The sequence below is a fragment of the Photinus pyralis genome, unplaced genomic scaffold (assembly GCF_008802855.1).
Source record: "Photinus pyralis isolate 1611_PpyrPB1 unplaced genomic scaffold, Ppyr1.3 Ppyr1.4_LG3a, whole genome shotgun sequence".
NCBI classification, from domain to species: Eukaryota; Metazoa; Arthropoda; class Insecta; order Coleoptera; family Lampyridae; genus Photinus; species Photinus pyralis.
Window position 1 is genome coordinate 17,415,510 of NW_022170509.1, and position 20,610 is coordinate 17,436,119.

The 20,610-nt window shown below is 34.1% G+C and overlaps 1 protein-coding gene across 1 annotated transcript; it reads right to left on the reverse strand.

The window, feature by feature from the left end:
* Positions 1-17,676: 17,676 nt before the first annotated feature.
* Positions 17,677-19,496, reverse strand: LOC116165456. The gene is made up of 5 exons (XM_031479913.1): positions 19,406-19,496; positions 18,448-19,004; positions 18,224-18,386; positions 17,982-18,169; positions 17,677-17,931 (listed from the first exon to the last, which is right to left on the reverse strand). The coding sequence occupies exons 1-5, from the start codon at positions 19,494-19,496 to the stop codon at positions 17,713-17,715; spliced, it is 1,218 nt and encodes a 405-aa protein (XP_031335773.1). The 3' UTR covers positions 17,677-17,712.
* Between the last annotated feature and the right edge of the window lie 1,114 nt (positions 19,497-20,610).

Consider the following 20,610-nt stretch of genomic DNA (forward strand, 5'->3'; position numbering starts at 1 on the left):
AAATGGCAAATCGCTCCAACAAATAATATCAATCAAGTTATTAGGAATTGAGCTTGACTTTTCTTTAAACTGGAAGAACCATATCAATTCACTCGCGAAAGATTGTGCCAAAAATTGTTTTGCCCTAAAAAGATTAAAACAAATTACTGATTTATACATTGCGAGAACTTTTTACTTTTCTAACTTTGAGTCTCCCTTAAGATACGGAGTAGTCTGCTGGGGCAATTTATATTGCAAAAGAGAGCAATTCGATTGATGTTTAATCTAGGTTTTCAAGAATCGTGCAAACAAATATTCATTAAAGAAAAAATTCTTACCCTTCCGTGCATATACATTCTGGAAACATTATTATTTGTAAAAAACAACATTAACGACTTCAATGCCTTAAATACCATCCACTCTTACAATACTAGACATGGTAGTAATTTAAAACTCGAAAAACATCATACCAGTTTATTCAAGAACAACCCATTTCATATGTGGGCTCTGCTATACAATAAATTGCCCACAGAACAAAAACTTCACGAAGGCCGCAGCTTTAAAAATGCAATTAAAAAATGTCTAGTCACTCATGCGTTTTATTCTGTGGAAGAATATCTCGACCATGCATTTCAACTGTGATTTCTATATCTTTGTTATTTATAAGTTTTACTCGTCTTTGTTTTTTTCAGAAACTGTAACTGTAATATACCTACCTTGTTTTAATTTACTATATATTCAAATACGTGTTTATACTATTTTTTTATTGTTTGTGTAGAATGACTTGTCCAATATCCTTACTCTGTGATTTCTGGATGGAAATAAATAAATAAATAAATCAAAAGTTATAAACTGGAAACCAATTTCGAAAGAAAATTCAAAGGGCTGTAACTTTTGAACTAGTAGCCCAATCTTGGAACTATTTGAAATTATGGATTCTACAGGCCCACATTCTATAAGAAAATTTTTTTTCCGGGTCGATCTGAGACAATTTTTTTTTCGGGCCTCAAAAAAAGGCAGTTACCTTCCTTTTTTACCAAAAATCGACTGCACCCAAATTTCTCGGGAAAACGCTTTTTCTTATTAATTTTGGTGCGTAGAATCCAAAACAATTCGTACTTTTTCGATCAGACTTCTCAATCAAAAGTTATAGACTAGAAACCACTTTCGAAAGAAAATTCAAAGGGCTGTAACTTTTGAACTAGTAGCCCAATCTTGGAACTGTTTGAAATTATGGATTCTACAGGCCACATTCTATAAGAACATTTTTTTCCGGGTCGATCTGAGACCATTTTTTTTCGGGGCTCAAAAAAAGGCAGTGTATAACCTTCCTTTTTTACCAAAAATCGACTGCACCAAAATTTCTCGGGAAAACACTTTTTCTGATTAATTTTGGTGCGTAGAATCCAAAACAATTCTTACTTTTTCGATCAGACTTCTCAGTTCTCAATTAAAAGTTATAGACTGGAAACCAATTTCGAAAGAAAATTCAAAGGGCTGTAACTTTTGAACTAGTAGCCCAATATTGGAACTGTTTGAAATTATGAATTCTACAGGCCACATTCTATAAGAAAATTTTTTTCCGGTTCGATCTGAGACAATTTTTTTTTCTCGCCTCAGAAAAAGGCAGTGTATAACCTTCCTTTTTTACCAAAAATCAACAGCACCAAAATTTCTCGGCAAAACACTTTTTCTTATTAATTTTGGTGTGTAGAATCCAATTCAATTTTTTTATAGTACCTACTCTTATGTATTGAATGCGTCTGTATAATACAAAGTATGTAAGTCAATTAGTATTATTATTTACAGACTTATTTTACACTTAAAATTTAGCAAGGCTAATGGTTGTTCCATAGTGACCAGAAAATAACGATTACCACAAAAATTTTGAGCTGTAGGGCCCAAATAATCGATAACCGTCCAGGTCTGACGACCACAAAGAGTGATTGTTCGAATGGAAAATGTCATATTGTGTCTGTGCTATGTAGGTACCGAAAATTCTGTAGACACTTAGCGATTTTGAAAAATGCACGATACTCACTTCTTGGACTTCGAGCTAATTGTGAACTAATAATAACTACATGGAACATTTATTTCTATTGTTTTTGGTGTAGTCTGTAGTTTTTTGATTGTAAAAAACTTACCTGAGGATAGCTGCATTCGATTTCTTCAACTGCTCGCAGATAACTTTGTATGAATTAGAAAATAGTTAATACATATCTATGTAACTTTATTATTTTATTTACAATACAATACACTGTTTACATACTCAAATAAAGGATACATCGAATAGAATAATAGAAATGTTATCATTTTCTTAATTAATGTGGGATTTACATACCTTCTCTATACCCACAGCATAAAAGTATTACAAAATAAAAAAGGAACAGTTATACTAATTAAATACCCAAAATTATACCAATACATTTGAGGAAGTACTACACAAGTAACAAATAAGTATATTTTTCTTTAATATAAAAGCCAGTATAATGTAGAGTTTGTTTTCTATACACATTTGTTACACAACAAGAGGAAAAATAAATTTATAATCTTTCGTTAAATTAAACTACTTTTTTTTCTAATACCCTGTAAGTCTTACTTTAAAAACTCTAAAACTGTAACTAACGACCTTTCATTGAGCATTTCACAGACTTTAAGTGCAAAACACAAGGGTTCTTAATGCGTTCGATCAGATTTTTTCTATACTCAACACCGCGTAAACATGTCTACTGCTTATTTTCGGCGAAATCTTGGAGTTTTCCATTGTTAAATCTATTAGCCCTCATTTAAATTCGCGCATCGAAGGAAATGTCTCGACTCTCTACTTGTCAATGAAATACTTCAAGTGGAGCGCCCCTTATTAAAGATATTAATTCCTTGCGTTCTGATGTTTGTATACTTTATAACAAACAGTTTTACTAAATAGATGAGGGGTTTTTGAAGTGAATGCGGCCAATATACCGAATCTAGACTTTATTACCAGAAAAAACATTTTGGCTTTCTAGGCACGTATAATTTTAATTGCAACCAACTGAATATAATTAGTGGGGGTCGAAGGCAATTAATTGCAGCCAACATTTGTAAAATGGTTGTAATTCCGGATCAATATCTATAAATTTGAAATTTACAATGCGAGTTTGAAAACTTAAGAAAAAAAAGGGGAGAAATGAGAGCTAGTTAACCAAATTTTGTTAGTTAATAATTTATTTATGATAATAACCTTCCCGCATTTCGATAAGGTCTTTGTGTTGTGCACACACCGTATGGTTTGTTGGTGAATAGGTACTCATTATTGGGAATTGAAAATTATGCATATTTTATGCGAAAGGGCTCACGTTAGATTTTCCTTTTGCTGTGTAGTTGTTTAGGATGCTAGTTGCGCAATAATTAATAAATTCAATTGTTATCATTATCTAATATTTACAACGCTCATTTGTGTATGTGTGTAGATTTCGAATCCATAACATCTTTATAATTGGACGCTACAAAAGCTACATTGATCGTTACATCTAGTATTGAATTCAGTTTTTGTAATAATTATACGTTTGAGGTTCGCCATTTCCCTTTAAAACATTAGGTAATTGCCTAGACTGCTGTTAAAATTCAACATAATATGTTGGTGTCAATTAACCATATACTGAAATTTAAGGAAAGCAAAAAGCTTGTCGAAACTGTGATGAGGCTTACATCAAACTTTTTTACATGGTAGACTAGTCATTTGGCACAAACATCGACTGTTTTCAAATCTTCATATTTAAGTTTCTAGATAATTGTGCAATCATTATTATGTTGTAGATATGTTGGAATTAGTACTAATGTGCCATCTATAGATAAATGCAATATTCGTACACAGAACATTAAGTGGTAAACCTCACCATTTACGTTAGAAAATATATGTAGATAGTTTTTCCGATCCACTCTCGAACTACGTCTTAATGGTAATTTTTCCTATGTTAATTCTAAGTTTAATTAAATACAGGCCAACTTAAACTAACGAAAAGTTACACTTTCTAGTGACGTCAGTCTTCATTTAAAACAGATGAACATATACAATTGTACATTTACATTCATGCCTTTTGTTTTTTGTGCAAGCGTCGCTTTTTTTAGCTATCTTAAGGTAGTATTTTGTCATTTTACTACTCCTACTGATGATTGAACTTAATGGATACATTTATTTCAATAGATAATAGACACCATTTATTCACCGTAACAGAAGGTAGAGTAATATAATAAACGTCCACGTTGAAGGTTTCCCTTGGTAGTTTCCTGTAATTAATAAAAATTCGTGTAAATAAATGCGATAGGAAGAATCACTTAAATATTCATTGCATAAAGGCACTTGTGGGTAGGACGGGAAAGCATTGCTGGATTTGGTTTAAACACAACACATATTGTCTTTGATGTGCTCTCTCCCAACGTATATAATATTCCCTTTAGAGTCCATCTTGCATTTAGATAAGTGTTGAAAAGTTTCGAGTTTATATATAAGGAAACTCGTTTGGGAGATTTTCGTACGTTCAAACCAATTCTAATTTACACATTTTGTTATACGGACCATCGAAATATGAAAGCACAAGCACGTATTTCTTGTCATACGTTTCGTACGACATAATTCACCAACTAAAAGTTGTCGGAAATGGAATTTTCTCAATTTCCTATGGTTCGCATTGACCTCCTCGGCTAATGTCCGGTATATTTTGATGCGCATTTACGTCAAAACTTTTAATATTAAAACATATTTTTATATTTAAAAAGAACCGAAGTGACACTAAAATTGCCGCTGATTTATTACTATAAAAGTACAGCGATTCTGACAATTTCCCCGGAAGATAATATTATTGCGCATAGCGCCGGGCATGGGCGGGAAGTGTTTCCAATTAATTGTCCTTATGTAAAGAAACTCAAACTTTAACATTTAGCGGCTGAACAAGGAAGATTTGATTTCAACCCTTGTGAAGTCATTGTACCGTGGGCCAAACTCAGGTGTATACAGCAGTAGCGACGAAATTATTTTTCTGTGTACAACCGGTAAAAATTGTGCCAGGTTTTATCACAAAAAAATTGAGAAAAAAATGTCAAAGTTAAAAAACTTCTTTCGGCAAGACAAAAATTAATTCTAATTAGGAATTACCTATTATCGCGATCTAATTAGAATTATTAAGTTAAGGGGTAAACTTTGTTTTTTTTTTCAAATATATCAATAGAATTCGGAATAAACAAAAATAAATACGGTTTACGGTGGTAACGGTTATATACGATAGTTTTGAAGCAAGCATTTATTTTGCATAGAATATATATTTTTTTATCTATTTAAATAATTTAATTTTTATTTAAACAAATGAAAAATTAAAATAAAATGGAATATATTGTATTAGTTTCAGGAATGATTTATGGGAGGTTTAACTAGATGCACGACACGAATTGGGGTGTAGCCGAGGGCGTATAGCGTCAGTTCTTTTAGGCTATCAGTTCCGGTAAAGTGTAGGACAACGTAATGTTTTCAAAAAGAAACCTTGAATATTCTTATTCTACATCGGAAAATAATAAACTTTCGTCGGAAACCTTTTAGTCTAAACTTATTATTTTTTGAAGACACTCTTCTAAAAGCGCTATTCTTGGATTGAGCTAGGAAACTGTTCGGACAAGAATTTGGCAAATGGTTTGGTTAGCGTTTTCTACTTCTTCCCTCTTGACTGGTTCTTCTGCATTTATTTATTGTATTACTTCCGGATCTACTGTCGTATTGTACACATCTTCGTGGTAGTTTTCCATGTTTGTCCCTGGTTATTTTTTATTGCTCTTATGTCCTTTTATCTCGTCTTAATCTCTTTATTTTCGTCCAGAACACTCTGGTATTCATTTTATGTAGCTCTATTATCTCTTCACCCATTTTCCTCCAGGAATATTGTTGCTTGCACTACGTTTCTTCTTCTTTTGTATACTTTCTTATCTTCCATTTCTTTTGTTTGGACGTATCTTTTCCATGCTGTTTTTTTTCCTTTGCCATTTTTCTTATTTCTTCTGTCCACCAACTTGTCATTTTCGTGTGTTTGTTGTTTTCTTGTCCCACATGTCCTTTCCGCTGCTTTCTTCAGAGTTTCCTTGGAGGTTTTCTTTGTAGTTCTTCGTCTGGTATTTTTCTCCTCTTTCTGCATGTTTCAGTTTGTTTGTTGCCAGCTTGCTATCGTTGCCTCCTTCCTGCTTTTTGGTTAGTCTGGTGTGATATATTCACATGGTCATATCAAGAAACGATTTTACTTTCTAGTCCTGTGTCTCACCCCTCCAGAAATCTAGGTCTATTGCAACGCTAGTGAAGCGAAATTTGTAGCACTTCCAACAAAACGATGTTGCCTCTTTGAAGGCCTTCTCATTGGCACTTAAATTAAAAAGGTGTCTTTATGGAATTGCAGGAAAATAAGGTTAAGTTGTGTAAACGAATAACTCTCAAGCTTTTTGAAGGCGATGTTAATGATGCTGCTAGGGTTCTCTGCTCCTCTGAATGTAAACACCCACCAATGCATAGTGAGGTAAATTATCCTCCCGTTTCTGTTCTTGATTTCCGTTTAACATCCTAGGAAACCATAAAGCTCTGCAATGTTGGTGTTGCTTACTTTTTGGGCTCTTTAACTTATCTACCCGAATTCGTTTTCTGATTGATCTAGAATGAGTTTTTTCATCGATCTCGGAAAATGCACTACCGTTGGTTAGGTACATGTTGATAAATACTCCAAATGGGGTTGAATTAATTTACATTGTGAACTAGTGAAAGGGCCAACGTAATCTTTAGTGTGGACTAAAGCCGAACTGGGGTTGTGCAAGGAGGAAAATGAAACGAATATGTAATGTTTAAGCAGGAAATTGTGGACGAATTTTATCGTTTATGGGTGGAGATGGTGTTGGGCGAAAACTCTCTTGGTACATGTTGGTCGTTCGGATGCAGGGCGAATAATTGGTTTGGTTGTGGAGAAGGATTACACGTCTGTGGGAGCTGGATAACTTGTGTGTTAGGGTAAGGAAGGAATCGAAGAGCATAACATAACTAGTTGTAGTAGGTTGTCTTAAACACGTTATTTTTTAAAGAAAAAAAATCCAAAATCCAATGGAGCAGGAGAAATACCATTGCTTCAGTTGGTGGGAAGCGTTTTTGAATGCCTTGACGCGACAGTAAAATTAGTGGGGGGGGGGGGAGGTTTAAGCAAAGCCGGCGGCGTAATTGTCTACCGTACATAGTAAACTTAACCTGCAACAGTATAAATAAGAACTGAGTTGATCAATCGCTCTTGTAGTCCAGCACGAATTAGCTCAAAAATATTACACTGTGACTGTTCTAGAATTGTTAATTCATGGCATATATAATTTAAAGACGGAAAAATTCGTAAAAAAATGCTTCGTAAAGTTACAACTTTAAAACATAATTTTATAATGGCGTTATGGGCTATTTTAGATGTTACGCGAAGTTTACCAAAAAGTAAGCATAATTTTAAATTAAATACCACGTTTATAGCAGGGAAAGTGAAAAACGCCGAAAGACTCTCAAAAAATATTCACACCATAATTACTCTATTTTAGTATGCGTCATTTCTCGAAAATGTTATGGTTTATCGTAGTCGTTACCATACGCTAATTGACGTTATGATACAATCAAATTCGGTTGTTTGCGACCCACTCTACTGTGGAAAAACTGTATTCCCATTATGGCTTTGCATTTAGGTACACTTAAAACAGTCCCTCTTTCATTGTGACTTCTCGACAATGTAATTCAGTTACAATTATTTGCAAATTCCATGGATAGTGAAATGATTAGTAAAACTAAAGAACTTGGAAGGACTTTGTCATTGGCAAAATAAAGAAAAAACAATAGTCTTAAAAATGAAATATTCTTGGGAACTATGAGTCTGTTGTTTGTAATGAACTCTGCAAAAATAAGTTAACACTATTAGACCTCTGAGTGCTGGAGTACGATAGGAGAGTGGACAGGGTCCACGCGGCGTACCTAGGCCTCAAATTCGGCCCTTTGTACTACCTCCCCGACTAGAGTCACTCGACTCCTCAACGTCACGTGAGATGAACCTAACAATGCTGGAAGGGGAGGCGGATCCACTAGTAGCCATGTCCGGCCAGGACACCCCCAACATGAATCGTCTCAGTTGGACTAGAGTGAGACATTTGCAAGGTATTTGGTGTGTCGTCTCGTCGTCTGTATAAGATCCTCTACAAGATGGTCATTCTACTAAACCCATGCGGTGCATGTGCTTGTTTGGTTTGCAGTGCCCAGAAAGTATGCCCACAAGTAACCTCAGATTCTTTCTTGATAGCCCTGTGCAAGAACACTCCAGGCTATGAGATGGTCGCATTATGTTCATTTTCCACCTACCCTTGTGCTTGGTTTGACTGTCTTGAGTTATTGAGTTGGTTCCAGTTGTAACTGTAAGTGGAAGAGTCGGCTCTGGACCATAAAACACCTGCGTTGAGGTCAGTCGGGCTAACTCATTGGCTTATTACCTTCCGTTCCAGCGTGCTTTTTGACCCATGCGAACTCAAGGGTGTTGCTACTTGCTCTACTATATGGTGACATTCCGAAATCAACCCAGAGGTAATATTACAGTGAGTTGCAGAGCAACCCTGCTGTCCCTGGAGATTCTGATACGTTTGTTCTTTGTATTATGCATAATGAACCTGCCAACTCTGATTCCAATCAGAGAAATGGGAAGTAGAAAGTTTGCCTAGTGGTTGGGTGATATGGAAGTTCAGTTCTTTGGAGTAAATACCAGTGCCCGTTCCTTCCATTGTTTTAGATCCATCCGTGAATGAATATGTCTCGACTCCATAGCAGCGCATAGGTTTGATCACGGCAGTGTACCTGCACACTCAATTGCATGGCGATTTTCCCAGAAAGCTCTATTTGCTTCTTCGGCTTTGTTCCAATTCCATTTTTTTGTCAAGTGTGATTGTTAGATATTTCACTGACTCTGAAAATTGGAGGTGCTTTTCAAATAGCGGAGGAGTTCAAAGATCTATCTACCTTTTGTTTCCTGTGAAGGGAACAAGCTGCTTTTTATGTAGGGTTGCTGGACAAGGAGTGTTCTCTTCACCATTGCATCAGTCTGCATAGAGTAGTTTCAAATTTGCCGGTTATTAGTATGGACATATCATCCGCATATCCCAGCATATAGTAGCCACTGTCACGGAGGCGATAGAGGAAGCTGTTTACAGTTAAGCTCCACAATAGTGGTGACCCCACCTTGGGGGCAATCCTCTCACCACTGTGCAACTTTTTTGTCTCCAATGCTGACGTGCACATCTCTGAGATTCAGCAGCTGCGCAATCCAGCCTCGTAGGATTTCCGTTACATCGTGGTGGCGTAAAGCCTAAATACTGTTATTAGTCCAGCGATCTCTCAATCCGCTCCACGACGTAGTGCAGGGCTGACTCTGTAGATCTTCCTGGGGAGTACGCGAAAACTGTATCTTGTCTTAAGAAGAAAAGACATCAAAACTGATTGCGCGATATGCTTTAGGTGTAATCACCTGAGCAACCCTTTATGGAGCATCTTGGTAGTCGTTAGAGGACATGCCTATTCAAATGACTCCACAATGGAGTTGGTAAGAAGATATACTTTGTCCTGTAAGTCGGCAGGATCCGAGAGGCGTCAGTATTAAGGGCCCAGCCATCTCCACCTTTCTATTTTGTAACGCCACACGTGTTGTGCTGTGATTGGCTGCGCCATTTTATGGCGGCAAGTTTGAATTTGTGCGGGAGATTTGAATTTTCTACTATAATTGGCTGTGTCATTTTAAATACACAATGTGTAATGATAGTTTTAGAGGGTATTTGTGATCGATGTTATTGTAATAGGTTGATCTGTTGCTATGACGATTGTGGTCGATCATTCTGTTCGTGATGTCATAATGACATAAAATTTTGTTACGCTGCCAATGTTCCAGTGGCAATAGGGTTCTAATTGGTCGGCCATTTTGTTCAGGTACGGTCATTGGAAGCTCGCGCCTCCATTATTTTTTTGCGACGTCACAGACCCTCACCCGTCAACGCGGTAAATTCGAAAATAAATGTATAGGGTATTGCGAGAGTATAATTGATGAAAGATCAGTAGTCATCAATTCTCTAATTGTTGGCAATCCTTCACCTTTTGCTGGACATGTTAAAGTAACTACCCATTTGGAACTTTGGTATGTAGGTACTTTCACCGAATATTAATTCGTGTTAGCACTTTTACTGCGAGTGTAGGGCACGAGGTAGGGCATCTCCGCTGAGTTTATTACGTTTATATTCGTCACATTAATAAAGTCTTTCTTTGAGTGGAACTTTTCCACGTTGTAGAATTTTACATTTTAACATACAGAAGGGCGACTTTGAATTTAATTACGATTTTGTTGTTGCCTTGTGCGATGGATTGAAGGTTTCTGTCTGCGTAAAATTTTATTGAATTTGTTCTTGCATTGCCCTAATGTTTATTAACTAGTAATTGATAATACGTTTGATTGAAATGTAGCATGATTGGTTTTCGAGCCAAAATAAGAGGGGCAAACTCTCTGGCCCCCCTGGTGTGACTGCTACTGATGCGATTTATAGAAACGGACAAGGTATGTGAATGAGAACCATTTCCCTTGAACTGTATAAAGCGATTCCGTCGGTTTCGTGAATGGTTTTCTCAGATTTTACTGATTTCTTTGAAAGGAGCATCAAATAGTTTTGAGTGAGGTCCATAGAATTAACCCTTCGAGATTGCTTTGTTCTTGTTATGCGATGGGTCTCGAAACTCTACCCTGCCCGCAAATATTATACCCCTGTGTTAGATAATTAGACAGGTTATACTTATACGTACTGGCCAAACTAGCAGGCGCCTGAGCTCTATCCATATTCTACGTACCGTGAGCCCTTGAAAGGTGGTGGTACAATATTTTAAATATCGGTGGTTGAAGGTTGAAAACTATTGTAATGTAAAATTGTTAATTGAAGACGAAGTAAGAAAGTTATCCTGGAAGGTTGTCAATATCTCTTTTTTCCTTCCTTGTAATCGACGAAGTCCCTACAGCTATTCTCGTATGACTAAGAGAAGCAACCCTGAATTGAATTTGATTGTTCTGGTAATTAAAGTATTGCATTAAATGTCCCCCCCCCCCCTCTTGCGTTTTATATGTGTCATGGAGGTTTACTTAGTTGTGGGAGTTTTGGTTTTGAGCTGCGCAGTCGTTTCTTTGCCTGGACCTGGGTATACAGTTTCCTCCACGATTTTACCTCCTGAATTGATCTCGATTGATGGCCGACTGCCGATACCGGTTTTCTCGCTCACCATGCGTTGAAAGTCGTGACAGTTTGGTAACAACCACACTGAGCGAAAAGTATTGTTTAAATTTAACAAATCAATTTGTTTAGGCCACATTTACTTATCGTTACCTACCGTTTTTAACTTTTAAGATCGTTTATTAAACAATAAGATAGACATTCTTTAATATATAGAAAATCATATAGTATCTGTCTGTATTTTAGATATTAATATACAGGCATAGTATTAAACAAATCACCTTTAGGATTACCGCTTCCAAGTCTAAAATGACATGATACTTTCTAACAATAAAGAATGCTCAACTTATTACTTTACACTTATAAAGTAGGTACTGCATACAGCGAAGTTGATGTGTTGACATCTTGTCTTATTTTTTATCTTGATTTCAAGCATACAGCGTAGTTACCTAATTGAATTAGTCATTAATTAGTGCGGCTACAGGGCTGATATTATAAAACAGTAACGTGCATTGTGAATGTGACTTTCATTTGTTTCTCGAAATCCAACAAATCACATCTGTGGTGTTTCAATTTTACGTTAGAAATATGGACTAATATGGAATCTAGTGAAAATGAGGCGGCGCGCGGGTTTAGCGCTATTTTCCGAAGTGTTTGTAGGTAAGTGAGTACCCATATTAGCCATATTAGTTTCTAAAGTAGTGTAGTAGTACTCTTTTGCATAAATTGATTAATAATAATTAATAATGATGGTACCTATGTCACCATTCCTACCAGAAAACACAAAATGAGCATAGCTTTAGCCATATAATACACAATGCCAAGCTATACCCATACTAGGAGCTCGTTTGCTATATTGTTTAAATTTTTTACTTTTTGGTTTGCCAAAAAAATTTGAAGTTTTGGTTGTTTTACTTGGGAAATAATAATAATAATAATAATAATAAGTTACACGTCCTAGCACAATTAAAAAACACAAAACTCCTTCTTCACAGAAACACACCACATTGTCACAATCCACTCGTATACAACCGAAGCGCAAAAACCTTAACAGCACCACAGGCTCACAAAATACTGCAATATCTCCACCAAAAACCCAAACAACCTCACAAATACGACCTCAGGAACAAAGAAACACCATAAATACAAGTAACGCAACATGCACTACAAAGACAGGTCCACCCAATAAAGTTACACGCCCTAGCACACTTAAAAAACACAAAACTCCTTCTTCACATAAACACACCACGTTATCACAACCCACTCGTATTCAACCCAAACGCAAAGCCAAAGAAACACTTACACAATAAAGTCTATTTAATAAAATTACAGGAATTATTATAATGATATTTTTGTTTTGTTTTCTTCTTTCCTGATAGCGTTGACTATTGTGGCCATTAATAGCTATGCTGGTAAGTATGAATTACATACTATCCGTAGATTTCCAATGCGAGTGTGTGAATATTTTTTTTTTTTTTTTTTCTTTAGAACCCTACATAACTTCACCAGACACAGACACTAATCGTTACTTGATTTTAATCCGTGCGATTAGTTAACCAGGCTAGACCTGAGTTCTCACAAGAAACACCGACCATAATAATAATCTTTAATTCTAAAAATTGTAAATAACAATTACAGAAACGTCAAATCACAAACAAAACATGTATGGACAACAGAAAATATGAGGACTAACAATTCAGGTGCATCCAGTCCAGTCCAGAAATAAATTTTGTTTTTGGTAATGAATGTTGTCTTGGTATACGAGTTCATTGAAAATTACATCCTCATTTTATTTTTAGAATTTGGAAAAAAAAACACAATGGATGAAACCCATAGAATTTTATTAAAAGATCGCGTACCGAATTGAGGATCCCTTTTCGAAGTTGAGTCGTTTAAATTTAATGGAGTGAATTTCACAATTTTGGTTGCGCGTTGATACTTCTAGACCCAGAGGATGACGGTGAATTACCTGTATAGTTGGGATTGTAAAGTATATTTTCTACAGAAGATAAAGGTGTGTTTTTATTTTGTAATTATTACTGATATACTATACATCCTGATAGGTGTGGTTATACATTGAACACGTTCAACATACATTTGGTTGCTGGTGGGCAATATGTGTTAAATATGTTTAAAGTAGAATAAATATTAACAAGTAGTTAAGTACGTTATTAACGCAGTTACGTATTTTTAGCACATTTAAGATTATCTACAGGATTTTTTTTTAAATAAACAGTTATTGATTTGGATTCTTTGTATATTATTTAATTTACATTCCGTTTAATCCTATCAAATAGTTATTGAAAGTTAATAAATATTTTGTACCCATCCAAGTGCATAATTCTTAAATCACTTTGTGATTAGTAAAGAAATTGTGGTAAGTATCATTTATACCGGAATTAATACAAAACGTTTCTTAATAATAAAATACCATTAGATCTATATTATCAACATATTCCATTATCATTATTAATCAAAATTTAATACCAATTTTGCCTTCTTTAATAGCTAGTAAATATCAAATTTATAGTTATTATACCACATTACTATCAAACAGAGCGAGGCTTAGGGTATAACAATTATATGTTAACAGTTAAAGAATAGCATTATCTTCAAACAAATATGTAGGATTAATTTCAATCATTTATTGCTTATGGTAAAAATACTATTTTTAGGTGTTAAGTTACCTTTACTCACCATAATTGAGTAAACCATTTGGTAACAAAAACATTTTATTTGTTTGTTGACATTTGAACTTAATATTTGTTAACCCAAAATAAAATTTGTTTACTGTAACTAAACTTTTTTCTCAGTGAACATATTGTTCTAGTTATGACTAAAACGTGTATTTGTACTAGCCACTAAATATCTTAGTTCTTACAACTGTCAGATAAGTTGCAACTAAGAATGTAAATTTGTATTGCTACAATAATATTTATTTGTTATAGCAGGTTATTTTAGTAACGACGACAAATTGTTTCCATTGTGGTTACAGGCACATATTTGTAAGAAATACTAATCTTAGTTAGATTTTTAGATGAATCACACCTCCCAGGTAACACTTTTCAACTGTCACAACAAAGTATAAAGTTGGTTGGCACAAACACATTATATTAGTCCATTCCAATAATTTAGGTCACCACACATTTTAAATAAAAAAAAAATGTAGAATAACCTGTTTATTAGAAAAGAATAAGTTTCTATAACACAAAATACAATGCTAAGATACCTAGATACATTTTACATAGCGTGACGTAGAAGAGCGTTAGACGACGGTTTAACGGGACATGGCGCACATTTCAATACTTATTAATGGAGATTAATGAATTCTGGAGATCACAATCACATACCTAATATAATTTCAGCTCTTACAAACGATATACTGTCTCCCATCAGAAAAATAATTATATAAACATGGTCTAATATTTGGAAGCTGATCATAACTAACAAGACATATACTAGAATTTGTAGTGCCTAGTTCATATGCATAAATATGTTCACTGTAGGCAACTGTTTCATAAAGATCAAGCACAAAGTATATTTTATTGGAGTTATTAACTAACACAAAAAGTAAATTACCAAATATTGGCATTAAATTTAAATGATCTACCAATAGCTTTGTGTTTAAATAATACCTTGTATCATTAATCTTTATCCATTTGCAATGAAACCATTCATCAGTTGATAAAAATTCATCAATGGGTCCAACAAAATTTAGAAACTTGTTAACGTTAGGTATTAAATCTATTGTATTATATAATATAATATCTTCAAATCCACGTTGTGACATGAGCCGGAAACATACTTTCAATTGATGTTTTAGAGCAAGAGAATAGGACAAGTTTTTTCGGTTGCATACTACATTGGCAGTCATTTTAGCTTCTCGGTGCTTTGATTCAAATCTCATTGACCAAATATTAACAATAGGACCTATTTCTCGCATAATCATGGGGTAATGGGTAAGGAAATGGAATTTTGGTTTTAAAGTTTGCCTAGATAAATGTAAATATAAGCTGTTATGCTCATTTATGTGAAAAGATAATAAATTTATATCCTGAATTGATATACTAGTTTTCAAGCAAATGTCAACAATAGTGCGTAAGTGTAAATAAAGGTGCCAATATTCATCTTCTATTGGAACCGAATCGCAAAGTAAGAAATTAAAAATTCGGGTAAATGTGAGCATTTCTGACGCAGACATATTCAATTTTTTTTTTTTGTAAAAATCTGGCTGCAATTGAAGAGGCCTGTTGTCGGAATCATTAGAATCTAACTGTATAGATCTAAGTTTAAAGTTGAACGAGTCTAGAGTTAAAAGTTTTTTATCACAAATTAGATTTTTTAATATTAAAATAAAATCATAATGACAAATACCTTCCAACAAGTCATGCATTAAATCAACAGATGGATTCTGTGTGACATGAAAGGAAGCTAAACAATGGAAGATACATGCCTCTTTAATTCCACTGGCAGCAAAACTATATAAATTTAGATCACTAGAATAATTTTGTATTGTTCTTAATTTACTTGTATCTTCAACACATAATTTTTCAGCGTCCCTCTTAGCACATTTACAAAGTCTACAGTAAAAGTTTGCATTAAAACATTCTCCAAAGCCCAATATGGCATTTAATCCTAAGTTATCTCCTAACATAAGGGTCATTGCAAAGTAGATTTTATGTATTTGATTGCCAATACTTACTTCAATTCCATTTTGTTCTAAAAATTGCAATTCATCAATTAAAATTTTAAAGGTTGCCAAATTACCAAAAGCTTTACGGTCATCTGAATGGAACAAACAGCCTAAAAATATATTATTTAAACGGGATGAATAGGATTGTGGGATACATGCTAAATGAACATAAACTCCGCCCAATTTATGGATGCCTGCATGTGATCCTAAGGGATTACCAGTTTCATAGTCGTCATAGTAAACAAATAGAGGAAGCACAAATTGATCAGGCAGAAAGTTTTGCTTAATCTTGCACCACAGTGGACTTTGCATAATATTGGAGACGGAATTTTCATTAATACCCAACTTCAGTGTTTCTATATACGCCTGAATAATGGTTAGCACGTTTCCATTTTCTAAAAATTTTTTCAATTGTAATCTAAGAGGAATAAATTGTCCTATTGATTTGACAGATTTGTATGTCGTTATATTCTTGCTTTGTACTGCAGTCATGGTTTCTCCGATGGTATATTCTTTTGGCAAAATTAAAAATTCTTTAGCTTCAAATTGTTTGAATCGCAAATATTCTGTATGTAAACCTTGAAAAGGATTTTCTAGTATCTTGAATAAGGAGTGTATGTGATTTTTTGGAGCACTATCTTTCAAGTTATCAAAAACAATATCTTTCAGAATGTTAATGAATCCACAACTAAAGAGTTCAGACAAATCATCGATAATCAACTGAACATAAGATCTGGGTAATAAAGATGAATTATATAATTTAGAAATAAAAATTAATATTTGCTTATTGAAAAAATCAATGTCAGAGTTAGATGTTGTTTCTTGAATGTTGCAAATAGTTTCTACTAATTCATCTGAAGCTGCGTTGACAGAGTTATTAACGACTAAAAATGAGGTACCATTCTGTGATTCAACGTGAACATGGTTAACACTCCCAAAAGTACTTTTATGACATTTATTAACATGGGCACGAAAGGAATGTAGTGTATTAAAATTTCTGTTACAACCATTTTGTACGCAACAATACGTACTGACACCGTCCTCAAATTTATGTGTAATTTTTAAATGAAGAATTAAAGTTTTTAAAGACTTAAACTGATTTCCACATTCAGCGCAATCCATCGTTATTTTAAGCAATGGGAAATCTTTAAACTAAAGTATAAAATGTATCTAAGCAACACAAGTATCAATTTTCAATTCTAACCTACTTAAAACATACAAGAACGAAACGAAAAAGAAATGCCATCTCGAATGCCATACAATATTGCAAGATAAATCAAATACAATAAATCATTTTAACTGAGGAACCAAACTTGTAACAGACGTATAAGGTTTATCAAACTTTGTTGTCAAATTGAAAATGCACTTTTGAATAAGTAACCACACCTGCTCTGCTTCTACTGGGTACAATGCATGTAAAGAATGAATTGCCTTGAATGCCACTTCTATTGCTTTTAGAGGAGATTCTACTTGATATAAAACTGTATCTACTCGAACATAACAAGCATCAATGTGGTCCAAATCGTTTCCAACAATAATCGGTGTTGGTTGAAGTGTTAATTTGAATTTCAACAGCTTTGCTTCACGAGCTTTGATAGATTCATCTAAGTCTTGCAAATTCTAAAAAAAATCTGTTATTGTGGGTTACATCATACACAAATATTACCTTAATGTGAATCAAAAATCCTTCATCAATTTCAGTTTTTGAAGGTTTCCATTTCTTATTCACTGCTACAGGCGTTACTAGATATGGCAGTAGTTTTAATATCCTTATAATTTTACCATCTACAACAATAATGGTACAAGGTAACACAAAGGAAATAATAACATGTTAGATTACCCTCAGTGTTGCAATCTTCAATTTCCTTTAATTTTCTTCTAAGGATCTTGTCCTTCTGTCCTTCGGTATATAATAATATTTTTTCAGAAAACTTTGCAAAATTTACATAAAACAAGTCATCTACTTTGGGGTACAACAGATTAAAATCGTTATTTAACTAAAAGAAAAAAATTAAATGTTTACACATGGAACCAATGTACAATTTACCAAAATGTATCCGCAACTTGACCGTAAAATAGGGAAAGTGTTGCAATACTCATAGATGTTTTTTTCCTTAAGTAAAGCCTGTCGAGCTTTAAAGGTATTACCCCAGTAATCTTGCACCTTATGGAATGGTTCCTTATACTGCTTTAACCACTCAAGTTGGTTCAATTTTTCTTCGTCATTTTCTGTGCCTATTAATGATGGTCGTTGCTATTACAAACAAAAGCAAGTTGTATGAAACCTACCTTCTTCATCTGAACTTTGTAATATAGTAGCATTGTTTGTCTTTATAAGACCTGCTGATTTCAACTGCTTTCTAAAGTTATAGTATTTGAAAAATAATTTTCCTCTTCCTGATTGAGTAGTTTTCCCGTTTTTGAAGTGAGTTGTTTTCATAAAATAAACTTCCTAGAATAAATAATAGGTACAGAAAAATTAAAATAAACCTTATTCCTTATTAGGTACTTACTTTACACTCCTTTGTGAAAATTCCAACGATAGCATGCGCTAGTTCTTCAAACCTGACACAGCTTATTGATCTATTCAAATCATTCTCAAGTTCCGATTCGATTATAAATTCTACTAATTTATTTCTGTCATCTGACGTCAATTTACCATTTTTATTATACGAATAAAGAATTAACCGGCCTTTTGTGCTTGAATTTAATAAATCTTCTAATCCCGTGTTTTTTGCACATGTAACCTTATATTGGTAAGTCGGGGTGTTAACAATTTCAACATCATTAAGTCCCACAATTGCGTCAGACCAGTTACCTGCAATTGTTTGACAATCGGCAATAGATGATGGTTCAGAAGTTGTCGGACTTTCAATAACCGGAACTTGGGTATGTGATGTATCGTGTAGTGTCCATGGCGTATCTTCATCAATTAAAATGGGCTGTGATTTGTTGTCAAACCAATGTTTATACTTTGCCAAAAAGCGAATTCTGGGACCAATTTTCGGCACAAGTTCCTTAATATGGTCTTCGCTCAATTTGGAGAACACGTCATAGTCCACAAAATTTTCTGAAAATGATAAAGTTTACGTTTCTAACGCGTAAGTATAAAACCGAGGTGTGCATTGAGAATATACAATTTTTTTTCTTAGGTATGAGGGGAGGGGGTATTTTCTATTAATGTGCACATGAACCAATAATTATATACAATGTATACAATTATATACAAACCATCGAAAAGTAATTAGGTACTGTAACTTGACGTTTTTATAAACTAGGCTATCCACCTGCACATGCCCTTTTTCTGGCAGTTAAATTTTTTTTTAATTTAACCGATGTATCTCGTAAGAGGTTTACGAGATCCCCAAAGTGGAAGTAAACAGAAACTCATCCTGTATAATATTGATAACCAAAAAAGATACTTAAGATGTTCCCCGGGGTGCCAGAAATGTAAATATATTTTTGGCTTACCATTAAAAACAGGGATTAACTCGGCTAAATTCCATTCCTGCAAAATGTTTTCAACAGGCGATGGTTCGTTCACATTACGTGGCGACCCCATCTATAAAGTTAAAGTAAAACAATAAACTACAATCAACTGCAATAACATCAAGATGGGATTGTTAGGTAAATTATCTTTTTGTTGGGGGAGGTGTATAAAATCTCACTAATAATTTAAGCCGAATTTGATTTGGTCAAATTTTCTAATTTGTGTTGTCAATTTTTATATTTTAGATCTATATTTTACACCACGTAATCTAATTATCCAGAACACCAAAGACAAACAACAGTTAATTTTTTAGAAAAATATGTGTCATGCTATTGAAAACCAGGAAAGTGTGGGTGGACACCACAGAGATACGTAGAAATGTAGGTACGAGTATGTTTACCTGTAACATACTGCAGAATTGCAGTTTTTTTTCTCTTAGGAAACGAAATTATGATTTCGTATGCCCTCTATGCTGGTCAGTGCGCCAAGTACGAAATTTCATACGTTTAAAATACCTAAAATCTGAATGAAAGAGAAAACGTGTCTATATGTAGGTAATGTAAAGAATTACACTGTGGAATTAGTAATTTTCGTTACGGTGGAATAAAACATACTTACCACAAATGACAAGGGGCACAAACATAAATGCCTGGACTAATATTATAAATGATTCAAAATTGCGCAATGTTAGGCATTCACACTATATCTACGCAACACAACACAACTGCACTCGCGGGTCTTCGACGGCCATTACCTGCAAATGCAGTACGCCGCAAAACTATATGTGTACGTAATGATAGCTGACTTTTTAGTTTTTGTTACTAACCAATCTGCTTCTGCTTACTGTTTGGGTTTGTAATAACCACTCAGATTTTAGTATTCATTACCAACTCTTTAATTGTAATAACAAATTTGTTTTGTAATGGTAACTAAAATTTGTGTATGCACTTGAATGTATCGTGTAACTAAAACAATTTGTTATTTGTACTACTCTATCGTAAACGAAACTTAATTAATTGTTAGTATAACTAATCACCATTAACTAAAACCTTTTAGCTGGAGTAACAACATCATGTATTCCAAGAAATCAGATTGGAGTTATTGTAACTAAACATTTTGCATGATGCAACTAAATCTCTTTAACCAATAATTGTTTGTTGCATATACCATGTCATTTTTAAGAGTG